At 41.2% G+C, this 15,405-nt stretch overlaps 1 protein-coding gene across 4 annotated transcripts in view; it reads right to left on the bottom strand.

Moving 5' to 3' along the window:
- The window catches only part of RPP40 (ribonuclease P/MRP subunit p40), a 44,313-nt gene extending 29,743 nt beyond the window's left edge, over positions 1–14,570 (bottom strand). For all 4 annotated transcript variants that reach the window (XM_021386202.1, XM_021386201.1, XM_021386204.1 and 1 more), the window contains exons 1-8: positions 14,362–14,570; positions 13,821–13,965; positions 10,891–10,959; positions 9,372–9,467; positions 8,502–8,627; positions 5,445–5,643; positions 4,974–5,108; positions 3,447–3,683 (exon numbers count right to left, since the gene is read on the bottom strand). In XM_021386202.1, the coding sequence (XP_021241877.1) occupies positions 3,485–3,683; positions 4,974–5,108; positions 5,445–5,643; positions 8,502–8,627; positions 9,372–9,467; positions 10,891–10,959; positions 13,821–13,965; positions 14,362–14,487 (1,095 nt within the window). In that variant the 5' untranslated portion in view covers positions 14,488–14,570 and the 3' untranslated portion in view covers positions 3,447–3,484. The remainder of the gene's footprint in view (positions 1–3,446; positions 3,684–4,973; positions 5,109–5,444; positions 5,644–8,501; positions 8,628–9,371; positions 9,468–10,890; positions 10,960–13,820; positions 13,966–14,361) is intronic.

The following is a 15,405-nucleotide window of genomic DNA, read 5'->3' as shown; positions in this document are numbered from 1 at the left end:
ACATACCAGGACAAAAACCTCTACTCCTTATGCAACCATCTTGCCCCAGGCTTGCCTCTACATCCAAATATTTGGCTCTCCTTCGCCATGCTAGATAAAACACTCTCCAGAGGCCAAACTTCATAGTGAGCAGTCAGCCCTTTGATCTCAGAAGCAGCTGGTGCACAGCTGCTCCATTACTTCTGCAGCTCTCAGGAACCCTTTGGATTTTCCCGTCCTCCCTCACGGTCAGGCACAAAGGGCAAGAACACCACCCCCAGCTATCTCTCATTCTCCTGCAAAATTTCATCCGCCACCTCACCTACTCTGCACAACTCCTCCCTGAATTACTGGCCCAGTCCCAACTCCTCCCTTCTAAGCAGTCTCCCAAGGACATGAGCAACGGTGCATTCTTCAGCAAGTCTCATCCATGCTTGGGAGTTTCCTGGAGAAGACGTGCTGACCTTTCCACAGCAGTTTGTCCTACAGACCATAGGGAACAGGCTGCTGTCCCTTCTCTCCCATCTCAGGAAAATCTTCCCTAGGATCATAGTGGTTCGCAGATAGAAAGAAAGAAGCCAGTTCCACCCAGTGGAGTCTCTCTCTTGCGCAACTACAAAGCCCAGCCAGCACAGGACAGCCTGCCTTCTGAGAGGCAGGCACACCATAGAGCCTTCTCAAGGAAGCACAGATCAGGTTAATAAAGTGCCATCTCACAGTCTCAGAGCAGACAGCTGAAGTGACTATTTACAGTCAATGATACTTCGTAAGAGTCTACAGGAAACAGAAAAGATCAAAACCAGCTTAGCGCCCAGTGAGTCGCAGGACTCAGAAACAGTATTTTCATCCCTTCCCTAGCTGGAAAAGCTATTTGAAACAACCACCAGAAAATGACTAGGGATGGCATGAAGCAGCATAACCAAGTGACTCTGCCCACACCACTGAGCACTGAGATGTGTTTACAGTCCATTGACTGTAAAGAGAACTGCTGGCCAATCTGATGTGATTTCCCCAGATATCCCTAAAAGATTAACTTTAGTACTCATGTGCTGAGGAAAACTGGTAAGAGTTGAAATGCCTGACTTCTGAGCTTACCTTCCAGAACCATCTCAGTGAGGCCAGAACAGTTTACCCACCAGTGCTTCTGCAGCAGCTGCCTCATCAGCTATCCCAGGTGCTCTGGAGCCAGGTGCCTTGTAGAAAAATCACTTCACTTGATCCTACCAAGGTCATTACAATCTCAAGATCAAAAGCTGCCACACTCCTGCTGACTACATTACAGTGCACACAAATAAGGCTTAACACCTCAGTCTCAGTTAATAAGGAAAACTAACACACAAATACAAGACTCTTAGCTCTGGAAGGCTGTCTTTTGTGAGAGAGGAAGAATGTGTGCGGTGTGTGTGTAAAGTCAGTTTTAATAGAACCTGTCAGAAATACAAGAACATTCATCAGAACAGCTACAAAGTTTCCAAGATCCAGCTTTTCACAGAGATTAGCAAACAGAACTTTCTCCACAGGTATTACTTCCAGGAAAGCACAAACTCTGAAGAGACCTTCTGATAAAGAGGAAAAAGACACTTTTGCTTACTAGTCTCTTTCGTGAAAGTTGAAGTGTGGTGTAATCTCTCAACAGAGGCTTTCAAAAGCAAACTTTAGCCAATAAATGAAGTCATCTACACTGCTGCATAGTGATGAAACAGTAATGTTTGAGCCAGCCATATTAAATGTCCACTAGTCGGGAACCAGGACCAAGCTAGGAACTTTCCAAGATGCTCACTTACCATTCATTCTGTGAGTTTACACCTGCACGTGTGACAGAGTGGTACTTCTGCTCCTGATAATTCATTAGAAACACCTCATGGCAGGATAATTTTGAAAAACAATGTACTAAGTTAGAAAACAGTGTGCTGATTTGTCACAGTTGTGTGTTTGCAAAATGTTTAACAAAAATTGAGCAAAAGATATGGTGGAGATGTGTGACAAACACAATCTCGTTATCATCCAGGATGATTTTCCTCACCGAAGATAATCAATAAACAAAATAAGTCCAGCTGCTTCCCCCAGGCTTTCTGCCTTTCCGTTCCACTCAACCCAACAGGAGATCTTGATTTTTTCCTCCATAGTTCATCACTACCATTCTCTTTCTCCATCATGTGGAACAATTTTCATTTTAGACTGTATTGGTGCTTTAAAGATACCAATTCCATAAAACGCAAACAATAAACTACCAAGAAAAACACCGCTCAATTTTCCATAAATTTTGTCTGAATTTTTTAGAGCTGCCCATGCTCTTAGTGTCACTGCTTATTACTAACAAAAGCTGTTTCCATTCAGCTCAGTTGTTTGAGGATATCCATGATGTACTTCCCAGAAATGTGTCTCTGTGATATTGTGACAGTGAAGGCTTGCTTTATAAGCAAGAATACAAGCTACTTTTAAAAGTAGAGACATGGTGGGGCTAGGGTTGTGGGCATGGGGAATTAACAACAAAAAAAAGTGAGAAGCCTTTAGTATTGCTGTTAGTAATCAACTTGTTCCTGATAACCACCTGTGATCTGCAATATCCAAAAAGCAGGTCTGTAGCTATTATTTCTTTTCATGTTCAGTGGGTACTCCTTATTCCTGTGTATAAGATGTTTCTGCTCCTCAACTCTCTTCCCCTCTTCCAATTTATGGAGAACACATCTCCCTCTATTTTTTTTTTTTGCCTGCATGTACGCTGAAATATCTTAAATATACATTTGAAGTTTTTACAGATCTGCAGCATAAAGAAAAAAAATGTTCAACCCCAAAATGAGCTTTTCTCCCTAATACTTTAACTAACCGTAATGCTGTAATGCTATAATGTGATGGAAAGTACAGCAATAACAGCAGAGTGGCAAAATCCTAGGCTGCAACAAATGAGAACAAGGCCCAATGCAGCAGCCATGGACACAGAAACAAAGAAAGAAAATCTGCTTACCTTTAGAAAGACCTTGCTAAAGGTAGGCATGGACCTCCAGTGAGAAACCCTTGCCTCCACTGCCAACCCTTAAATGAGGTCTGGGAAGGGGTAGAGCCAGGATCCATCCCCTTCTGGTCACTCAGACGCATTGCTTGCACCTGAGCTCCCCTGGGTTGGCCCTGCCTTCCCACCAGGTGCTCAATCACTGGTTCAGGCAGTGACTTAGCATTTCTGCTACACTAACGATCTTTAAAAATACTTTCAAATGACACCGGGTTAAAAAGAAACAACCTACAGTCAATGCCTGAGAACCTACGCACGCACAACATAGTTTTCTTAAAGACAGAATTGTGAAGTCTTTCAGAACTGAAGACACTATATGGCAGTGAAGAAAGAAAAATCCATTCTTTCTACTGTAGGTCATGCTTCAAGGACAATATGCTATAGAAAAACACAAAGCCTCATAAGATTTAACTTATTATCTAATTATTTTTATAAAAACTATATTTTTATACAGTACCCTGGAATTATTAGAATGCTTTTTCTGTAGACAGAGCGTTACGGAGGACAATCATCATTAGTTCCTAAAGCCATCTGAAGCCAGTAGTCCAGATTTCTAAAAATGACAAAGTTGTATAAGTTCTCTCCTCCCTTGTGAAAACCATGTTCATTCTCTCTCCAGGAAACAGGGCTGTCTGCAAAGCCGTGCACAGTTAAGGTCAGCCACTGTGCCAGTTTTGGTTCTTCAAAGTAGCAACTGCAAGGAAGAAAACAAGGTTATCAATAATTATAATGGAATGAGCAGAATGTTCCAGTATACAATACAAGGTCAAAAATTTAAGACAAGCATTTTAATGAATGTTTGTAATTAAGTTTACAAGAGCTTACAAGAACACCCTGCTTTAGTACATACGTAAATCCGAAAATATTCTGCCAGAATGACATTAGGAATTGAAATATGTTTTGATTCTTGATTATTCCTACCATACTTACAAACATGACCAAAAAAAAAAAAGTTATAGTTCTAAAATCACAAAGTAGCTGTTCTGAATTTCCTACAGAATGCACTGTCTTTCAGAAAGTATTACATTTACTAAGAACAGTCACCACTGGAGAAAAAGAGAGATAGGAGGAAGAAACAGGCTATGCTTGACACAAATGCTTCTATCATCAGAAAGGAAATGGATTACAAATAATCAAAGCCAGGCATTATACACTGTTCTTAAGCAGAGGCCAAGGGTATTCATATTCTAACTCTGTAAGACTAGTAAGGCCTTCTGCTTCAGTTATCAATACGCAGAAAGAGTAACGATGACCTCCCAGACAAACCAACAGCAACATTGTCTTGAGCCAGTGCAACAATCACTAGTAGCCATGCACTTCAAGAATTCTCTTAAGCATGCAGCAAGGAAGTTCCAGAATTCACTGTCAGTAGAGCTAATACACATTCCAGGCAGACATCACACTGATCCAAGATACACTGTATCAGGTACATTGGCAGTGCATTAGAACCACAGCTACCCTGTTCATCACTACTCACATTATATGACTCATGTTGTAGCATGATTTAAAAAATATATAAGTTAATTTACTGGAATATCATAATAATCTTGAAGTGTCTTGTGATGCTCCTTTTGGTATTATAAAGGGATTTCAATCATATCTTCTAACAATAGTTAAAAATTCTACATCAGACATATTTCAGGGCACTTGATATTCATTGACACGTAATCTGAAAAACGTAGGAGCTCAGTGGAACCACTGTGCTTTAGAAATTAAGATATAAAAACAAAGTCATTACTTGAATGCAAGGCAGGCATTCACAAATTTGTATACATCAGGAAAGTGTCCAAAAATAATTACTGCTTTTTTTTTTTATACCAAACACTAAGCTTCCTGCTCATTTCCCAATTCAAGTCTTCATTTTGTACTGTATTATTTACTATCAATGGCACTACTGAAAATAAGCGTTTCAAAGTGATTCCAAAAATTAAGAAGTACCAAAAAAAACACTGAACTCCAAGAATGTCCTACTGTAAGCCCTTACCACAGCTGCTCCAGTAACTCAATTATCTTCTCAGGAATTATGAAGCCTGTGATTGTGCACAAAAATGCTTGGTCCACTATTGTGTTGGGCTGAGGACAACAATAGGTTGATAAAAAACTAGAAGATACATTGTCTCTGAAAAAAAGAAGAATAAATAAATAAAATAAATAAACATACTTAAAATCTTCTAAATAAAGCTTTAGTAATCAAAACCTGTACCAAAGAAATATCTATGTATATCATCTAAATTGATATCAAACAATTAATGGCCAAATGACACCCAACATTTCATAGGTATCTTCAAAATCACAGGTAAGTTAATCACGACTTACAACAAGCACTTAAGTACATAACAGACATTCCACTGGCAGAAGCATGTATTTATTAATTCTTACTTAACTCTTCCTTAAATAAACGGTGGCTTTCCCAACTTAAGATGTATTTTAAGATCAAACAAATTCAAATACTTACAGATTAACTTGATTCAAGACAGCACCTAGCCATTCAAACAGTTCCTCTGTACTGCAGGACTCTTCTGGCTTTCCTTGAAGTTCATTGCTTTGTAACGTTGGACACTGCAAGTCTCTTAATGTGCTGAATGTTACTTTTGGCTTTAGGGCCTTTATTCGGTTTTTTGGAAAGTATGACATCAGTGTTGATCCCTCTGCACCTTAACAACGCAACACCACAAAGGGCTGTTACAAAACTATTACACAAAAGGAGCACTGAATTCATGAAACATTTGTATGTGCATTTAAGAAGATGCAATGTGTGGTGTTGAACCACAACCAGAACTGCTAACACACTGTTATCTTTTACAAAAGCCATAGAATTTTCAGATTCTTTATCTTCTTCAAATTGAGGATTAGTGCAAGATACAGCAACTCATTACAGTCCAGTAACATTACTGTTTAGCTAGTAAGAATAGAAATAGATCTGACAATAGAAAATTCAAGCAAAATTAACTGGGCAAGTAACAAAATAACTCATTAAATGAATTCAGGGTATCCTGAAAAGGAAAACATTAAAGGAAAGCTACTTGCCTATTAACTTGTCCCCCAAGACAAAGTGGATTGCAAATGCACTCACACCATAAGTATACCCACACTTGCACACATGAGGTTAGGAACATTTTGCCTTATAAACATCCGTACATACATCCCCCCCTTTGCTCATGCACCAATTCCTGCTGCTGTGCAAGTGTGATGCATGCCCTATGTCATTAGATCATCTCCAGCTCAGCATCTCCAGAAATTTCTCAGGCATTTACATGTAAGAGTTAGAATGCATAAGGAAGATGTAAATGGAGATACTGCATCTCTAAAACTATTTAATTGAAACTAAGCTCAAACAAATTCAGGCAATATTTCCTCCAAGAGCACAGAGCATCCAGAGGGATCCCAGCACCACTAGTTCAGTAAGAACTGCCTCCTAGAGACAGCATGGCATCTAAAAGCAAAAACAACTCCAATGGAATGAACTCCTGCAGTTCTCAGGAACACTTTACAGAAAGTTATAGTCTCGTAAATTCTCCTGGAATATGACTTTACAAGTGCCAAAAGTGTCCCTTCTCAGTTTCCTAAAAGTCACTCAAGTCTTTTACTCAGCATGCCCAGGCAGTGAGGCTTTCAGTTTTCTCAGCTGAGGACAACACATAAGAATCATTCCAGGAGATTTGATCCCATCACTGAAGACCATATACTTCATGTTCTTAGTCCAATGGGAAACTTAATCTAGGAGCCAGGGGGGATCAGGGGAAAAATTCTTGATTCACAGCAAATTGAGAAATCATCTTCAGATACGGTATATATGGAATTTAAGATCAATAAAAGATTAGAACTAGCCACTGAGACAAGCAGCTCTCCCACCTACTTAGGTGACATCCCAGAACACCATTTCCCCAAATAGTGAAAAAATGAGCGGCTGACTACAGGTTTGAGAACAGGTTTATTAATCGTGTCAAGAGAAATTCGAAGATAGGCTGAGGACACATTGACAGACAGTGAACTTTTGTTCATTTATACATTTACATAAATATATATGCGTATTTCTGTTTGAAGTGCATTATAACAGACAATCCTCCTTCAGTCTTCCTTGAAGTATTTGTTACACTAACAGGCTCAAAGAACACATAATATTGCCTGAGAGTTCTTGATCAAACAAAAATTGATCCATTTTAAATGTTCCCTCCGAATAGAAACTTCAGCTGTAGTCCTAACTTCAGGAAATCTGGAAGGCTACAGCCAAGACTCTAACAGAACAGTTCCTCTAGCTACAGCATAGCTTTCCATGCCCACAACAACCAGCTACATTGTCAAAGTTCTCTTGGAGTCCAGCGAATTTCAGCCAATAAATATTTAAAATTGCCATAGAAATTAAAGCAGTAGAACAGAGAAGAAAAGATGGCTTTGATTCTGTCATTAAAGACATAAGACACTCTGTGTTCCCTCCTTCTGTTCCTCTGAGTGCCAGAACCAGGAAATAGGGAAAAAAAATTGGTATGAAAACTGAAAACCCTGCTTTTGGAAAGTGACAGGAATGTTTACAGGCCTCCAGCAGTGCTGGCCATGGCAAGAAGCACCAGTGTTCAGCAGGAAGGCTGCAGGCACAATGCTCATGGAAGACAAGGACACTCTCAAGAAAATACAGCCCTCTTCTCCCCTTCCAGCAGAATCCACACAATGCCTCATGCCTATTAATAAAATCTACGCGGGTTTTATTTTTGTCCGTACAAAGGAAGAGTCTTCCTATGTTACAAACTTGATTCCTGCACAGAAAGACATTCTCATTTAACACCATATTTGGGAGACGATTAACCTGATCAGTTTTTTGGCCATAAGAAATGGAAGAAAAGGGATACTGTTCTTCCTGAGCGCTGCTACAACGGCGGCAATAAAGGTGAAAAGCATACTGGCCCTAACAGCATTTCGCTCTCTGCCCGGAGTCAATAAATCCAAGTAAGCTGAGCCTGAGGATCTGCCACCTTAGCTGGATTTATGCCACCATTTATGGTAGCAGGAGTCTTCACTGTGACTCTTTCCTGAAGATGATAAAGGCAGAAACTGCAAGTCTTAAACAACTTCTGTAATGACAAACAAGGACAAATCCTTGTAACACAGTTTGTATTAAAAAGGGCGGGGAAACCTGAAGGACTATCAAGTGAAACACAGGGCAGTGCTGAAGGAGCTTGAAAGCAGCTTTAATTTCTCACATCAGTTACACACAGATTTTAAGGAGTCTAGAATCACTAAGAATGTAAAGAGCAGATGGGAAAGCACACTCAAGGACCTCTCTGACATCTCACTAGCATGGAGACTTCTTAGTGACTCCAAGCAGAAGCACGCAGAAAGCTACGGTTCTGTTACGGCATGGCTCCTGCATTTTTTGTCAATGCTATGCAAATGCTGCATACACAAAACAGCCTGTTCTGAGGAAATACAGTTGGACAATACTGGAGAAAAGCAGTAAACTCCAAATATTTGGACTTCATGTCAGTTCCATTTTAGTATTACATTCAGTTCTTATTACCTGAATTATACCAAGCCAGTAAGAAGTCAAATTCTAAAGGTTTCTTTTCCTTCAAGGCCCAAAGCACCCTCTTATGCTTCTTGCCATCAGGGTGAAAGTTGGAATCAGTCAAGTCAATTGTTATAACTGGAAAAATGTACAAAAGCGATTTTAATTCAATTAACTAATTTTAATACCAAAATTAAGAATGAAAATAACACAAAGAAACCAAAGAGCAATAAAATACCTTTTCACGGGTACAGCATCTTTACAAAGTATTTGACTACGCAAATATGACTCCCTATTATGTAAATAACTTCCTCCCGCCATTCTTATTTTGAATAACACGGAACTGCCTCCTAGTGATGGCAACAACAAAGTCCCAAAACAAGGCTTCCTGCGCTCCAGTTTCTGCCCTGTGCCTCTTGTTCTACTGCTGCACACCACCAAAAAGAGTCCACCCCAATCAACTTGACTCTCACACTTTTAGATATTTATAAACAGCTGTGAGATCCCCTCTCAGCTTTCCCTTCTCCAGACTGAGGAGGAGCCCCAGGTCTCTCAGCCTTTCCTCTTAAATCAGAAGGCACAGATACCTCACAAAGCATACAAAAATTCCTGAGTTCCACATCACTCCAGTATAAGCAAAACCCCAGAAATTAGAGACCTTATAGAATACCCCCAAGAATGTTTCTTTCCTTATAGCTATTTTTTTTTATTTTGAAAAAACAGTTTTTCTCTTTATGCAATCTTTTTCATCTACATCTGGAAAAATATCACCCAGACAATAACAATTTTTAAGGAAAGTTTCAGTGTTGCTGTTTTAACATACTAATAAAGCATTTCACAAACAGATCTGAAGTAAGCACTGTTAATATAAATTACACTTACTGTATCTCATTGGTTTTTTACCAGAATACCGAGAAGGGCGACCTTGCAGTCCAAGCTCCTCATAAGTATCTTTATCTACTGACAGAATTAGTTTTCCTATAAACAAAACAAATCTTAATTTAAATAATTTTCAATTTTGTTCCCTTGGAAGAACCACATACTTTATGCAACGTTAACTTTGGATCACCAGCTATTACTAATGTAATCCAGACTCCTTAGTTTCAGTTAAAGCGATTACCAGATTTACCCTTGTCATTTAAATTCAGCTGTTCTTTATGATCCTACAGGTCCTATGAATTTAAATGAGAAACGTGCATTACTGTTACTGATTTAGGCACATGTTTTTTTGTTTGATTTTTTTACCGTACTATGGGAGTATTCTGCTCAATCCTTCCTTTGCTTGACCCCTATATTTGCTGTGTCATTGGTTGAACACTAAGCTCACTTGGGACCTGATTTTTGTAAACATTCTTTCTCTCTGCTCAATTAAACATACAAAACCATTACCTGCTGCTCCAGGGGGACTACTCTCATTGAGTGAAACACGCTTATTAGCAATGAGCAGATAATGCTCAGGAGCACCTCCACTCCCTGCTCACAACCAAATCTGGCAGCTGCCACTTGATACACAATTTCACACAACAGATCGCTACCACAGTATTTCGATTCTACTATAAGTAATGGTATAATACAGAATACAAACAACGTTGTGCTGAAGGTTTCAGACACTGACATCACCAGGAGCAGTAATGTCGTGTCTGCATTAATGGTGCACAGCTGGTAATAACTGTACCGTACAAACTCAGTCACTACTGAGTACCTATTTTGCTAGGACTACGCTAATGGAGTACATAAAATAATTCCCCATCTGAAGAATCTGCATTTTCTTATGCCCTGATGGGCACCTGATCTATTTTAACACCTTGAGCAAGAGGGCAGATAATCCAATTTGCGTCCCTGTTACGTTTGATACACTGTTAAACTCAAACGTGAAAACATATCTGAATGTCAGAATGGTTCTGTTATTTGCTTTGCATGCAAAATCCCACCTGAGAAATAATGCTTTGTCACAAAACTATGATAGGAATTAAAGAGAGGTTTTTCATGTTAAATATTTCTCAAATAATTAACAGCGAATATTTTAAAAAGTGTTCCCAAACAGTGTTTATTCTTTCTCATTTGGTACAAATTGTGTCTTTAAGACCAGTACCAAACAAGAGGTCGGAACGCCGTGTATTGAGAAAAATAATCATGCGTAGCAATTTCTGACAGGTGAAGCACTGACATCTAATACTAACAATAAGCAACACTGATTTTTTTGTTTTACTTTCCTTCAGACAAAATAATTCAACAGCATGAATCAAAACAGTTGAATTATTTTAGCATACTTCTAATAAAGCAGGCAAGTACAGTAGGGCCATCTTCCTGTTTAAGTAATTCTACATTAAAAAAAAAAAAACAACCAACACTGAAAATCATAATCAATGCATATATATCTTAAAAAAAGAAAAGAACATACCAGTTGGTAGTAAAGCTGCAGTATTATCTTGATCAATTTTGGTGTTATAGGTAAGTGCATAGCATGAACCTTTAATAATAAAGCAGAAAACTATGAGATTATACAGCCCGTGGAGAAAGATACAACAAACAGGAAATATTCACTTCAAGATAATCAAGCACACTCCAAATCTTTTGAATTATTCTTAATTCTTGTTTTTTCACTAGGCAACTTTCTTCCACTGTCTTGAACAAAACGTTTGTTATCAATTTTATAAAGCTTACAACAGTACTATTGCAAAGGACTTGTAATATAGGTAACATTACCAATATGCCCCAATCCAGACATAAAATACTTCCACTTGCAAACTTTCTCACTCAACAAATGGATGAAACTGTACACAGAATTGTTTGGGTTGGAAGGAACCTTTAAGGGACACCTACAGCTACATCAGGTTGCTCAGAGCCCGTCCAACCTGACCTTGAATGTCTCCAAGGACGGGGCTTCCACCACCACTCTGTGCAATCTGTTCCAGTGCCTCACCACTCTTACCATAAAAAGCTTCCTCCTATGTCCAATCTAAATCTCCCTATTTTTAATTTGAAACCATTTCTTGTCGTCCTATCACAACAGACCCTGTCTGTCCCCTTTTTTCTTACAGTCCCACTTCAGATACAGAAAGGCTGCTATCAGGTCTCCCCAGAACCTTCTCTTCTCCAAGCTGAACAGCCCCAGCTGCCTGTCCTTGTAGAAGACATGTTCCATCCCTTGAATCATTTTTGTGGCATCCTCTGGACATGCTCCAAGAGGTCTATGTCTCTCCTGACTCCACATCTGGACACAGTGCTCCAGGTGAGGCCTCCTCAGTGCAGAGTAGAGGGGCATGATCACCTCCCTCGCCCTGCTGGTCATGATTCTTTTGATGCAGCCCAGGATGTGGTTGGCCTTCTAGGCTGCAAGGGTACATTGCTGGCTTATGTCCAGCCTACCGTCCATCAGTATCCCCAAGCCCTTTTTGGCAGGGCTGTGCTCCATCCCTTCAGCCCCCAGCTTGTACTGATAGCAGGGATTGCCACGAACCAGGTGCAGGACCTCGCTCTTGGATGCGCTGAAACTCATGAGGATCTCCCAGGCTCACTGCTCAAGCCTGTCCAGATCACTCTGGATTGCATTCCATCCCTCAGATGCGTCAATCGCATCTCACAGCTTCTTGTCATCTGCAAAATTCCTGCTGGTGCACTCAATCAATGCCATTGATGAAAATATTAAAGAGCACCAGTCCCAGTACGGACACCCTGAGGGACACCACTCATCACTGATCTCCATCTGGACATTGAGCCATTGACCACCACTCTCTGGGAACGATCTTGCAGCCAGTTCTTTGTCCATTGAACAGTCCATCCATCAAATCCAGATAAAGATGTTACAGGGAGCCATGTCAAAGGCCTTACAGATAAAATCAGAGACTCTTCCCTTGTCCACTGTCAGTTACACCATCATAAAATGTGACAAAGTTGATGAGGCAGGATCTGCCCTTGGTGAAGCCATGCTGGTTGTCCCATATACCTCCCTCTCCTCCATGTACCCCTTAGCATAGCTTCCAGGAGCATCTGCTCCATGATCTTTCCTGGCATAGAAGTGAGGCTAACAAGTTGGTAGTTCACTGGGTCATCCTTTCTATGTCTTAAAAATGAGCGTGACATGGCCATTTTCCAGTCAACAGGGACTTCACCTGACTGTCATGACTTTTAAAATATCTTCTGAACCATCCACTCGACGGCTGTGCAAAAAGCAGTTGCCAGTGAAGACTGAGGCAAAAAAGTTGTTGAGTACCTCAGCCTTCTTCTTGTCAATTGTTACCAGTCTACTTGTACTGCACACCCTCTCAGACTCTCCTTTTCTGGTTTACATACCTGTAGAAACCTTTCTTGTTCCTCTTTCACACCTTGCTGAGTCCAGATCCAGCTGGGCCTTGGCCTTCCTGACCCCAACCCTACTCAGCCTAGCAGCATCCCTGTACTCCTCCCATCTTACCTGTCCCTGATTCCACTGCCTGTGCAATGAAATACGGTTTTTCCTGGAATACATGGGTTACTAGTTCACATAAAAGCAAGGCAGAAAATGCTAACACTATCAACATATTTTGTGGCAGATATTTCCACAAAATTTAATTTAAACTTCTGTTCTAGACATTTTTTTTTCGAAATACAATAGTCAGATTGTGTGAACTTGCTAACATGATATACAAAATGTAATACCGCTTCCAAGTAATGGATTTCTTCTTTCCTGTTTCTCTGACATGTTATTTTTTCTCTTCTCTTTTGCCTTTAAAGCCTGTTTTTCTCCCTGGCAATCATACAAAATATACAATATTCATCAGGAGCCAAATAAGCAGGCCTTCCAGATGAAAACAACATACTTTGAATATGTAAAGTGGGTTTGTTGGGCAGAGGTAGCACCTTTCTGAACTTTCTTTGCATCTTCTTTGTTCTTACTGTGTAAGGATGGGCCACAACTTCAACACCCAAAAAAAATAAAAAAAGCCAACAAAGAAAGCAGCAAGCCTGCTTTGCATCTAGGAAAACAGGCACAGGCTACACTGTTTTGAAATATAAAGTAATCAGAGAGGAGAAGGGAGGTGATTTCTGCATAAGGTGTAGAAGATGAGAGGTGAGACTATATACAGAAGCCTTCCTGACAGCTGGCTTGCAAAATGCAAATGGAATGGGGAAAAATAAAGAGGGAGCAATCAAAAGTTTTGAACCCATCGGTTGTAAGTAAATGCTGGTATCACAAAGCAGGAAAAAAAAAAAAGCAGATAAAGAAATGTATATAAGACTTTCTTAGAATTTTTTCTTCCCTTTCTTTAAAAGGGAATAAGTAGTAGCAAATTAATGTTACTGTTTACAAAAAAACAAAACGTTATCTTTGTGTCTGTCATACACCCTTACCTTTCCTCACAAAGCAGTCAATGAATTCGTGAGCGACCAGCTGATGAACGGACAAGCTCCTCACCAAATAGTACTCCCCAAAATCCGCAATAGTGCTTTTCAGCACTTCAGGCAGCATGCCACAGTCAGGGATCAGAACAGACACCTGTTGGGAACAGATTTGTAACGCAAATCGTATCTGAAATGCGTGAGGGATGAGAACCAAGAAACACAAAAGAAACAAAAAACGGATGAGAAAGTAACTTCAGGCTGCGGTCTTCAAAACGTATCGATTTGCACGTGTACAGCAAATACGTTCCTTGGGCTTCTGCAATGCCGCACACCAGCATTCGATGCGCTGTGCAAAAAGATGACTCCACGAAGCCCGGCTTAGCCAGCAGCCACGACTGGAAAGGTAAGCTGACTGAAAAAGCGAAGCTCAGAGCGGATCTGAAGCTAACTCCTGTTCCCGCCGCGGCCCCTTCCCCCCCGACAGTTCCAGGACCTGCCCCACACGCGCCGCTATTCCCCTCAGAAAACCGCCGCCGCCGCCCTCACTCACGCGGCAGTTGTAGGCGTGGTCCCGCACGTGCGCCGCGTGGCGGGAGCGCGCATGCCGCGCGTGCCCCTTCTCGCACACCAGCAGGTGCCGGGGCGCCTGCTGCAGGCGCCGCAGCGGCACCGACATACTCCACCGCAAACTCCGGCGGCGCAGCGACAACGCGTGGGACAGCTCGAGCGTGACGTCACTTCCGCCTGCCTAGACAACGCGCTGCTTCCGCGTAGAGGCCGGCCCACAGCGGCGGTGTGCGCATGCGCTACGGCGCCTCTCAGAGAGGTGTAGTGGAAGTGTTCTGTCTGTGGTGTGCTTTACCCACCTGTGCCAACGCACGTTCATCAGGCTTCATGGAACCTCAGCTGGACCCGCACAGAGATACACCGAGTACCTGAACGCCCACTGAGCATGTCGTGTCCCTTAGATGCTGAGCGTATTTGCGACAATCGCAGTTCTATCAAATACAACACAGTGTCTGCTCACAGACTGATGAGGATTACCCAGGTTACCCAGCACCACGTTGAGTGCAGTGGGGTTGAGCTCTGCCCATCGTGTCCTCTCACAGATCATCTCGTACATCGTATATTTTGCATAAAGAAATTATGAAAACTTTACGTCTCCCTGCAGTTTTTTCTCTTCCTTGTCCCTGAACTTCATGTCCCCCTATTTAGTTTGAAATGATACCTACCAACATTCCTAGTATTTGTTTTGCTGCTTCTGTACACTGCACAAGGCTGCGTTTCAGTCCAGGTTGCTAAGATTTGGTCAGAAGACAACACAGAATGACAGAATATTCTGAGTTGGAAGGGACCCATAAGGGTCATGGAATCATGGAATGGTTTGGGTTGGAAGAGACCTTTAAGATCGTCTAGTTCCAACCCCCATCAAATCCATTTTCTTCCAATTTTATGACCAGGATGTCATGTGGGACAGTGTCAAATGCTTTGCACAAGTCCAGGTAGATAACGTCAGTTGCTCTTCCTTTATCAACTGATGCTGTAACTCCATCATAAAAGGCCACCAAGTTTGTCAGGCATGACTTGCCCTTGG

The sequence above is a fragment of the Numida meleagris genome, chromosome 2 (assembly GCF_002078875.1).
Source record: "Numida meleagris isolate 19003 breed g44 Domestic line chromosome 2, NumMel1.0, whole genome shotgun sequence".
NCBI classification, from domain to species: domain Eukaryota; kingdom Metazoa; phylum Chordata; class Aves; order Galliformes; family Numididae; genus Numida; species Numida meleagris.
This window is presented reverse-complemented; position numbering and strand designations above follow the sequence as displayed.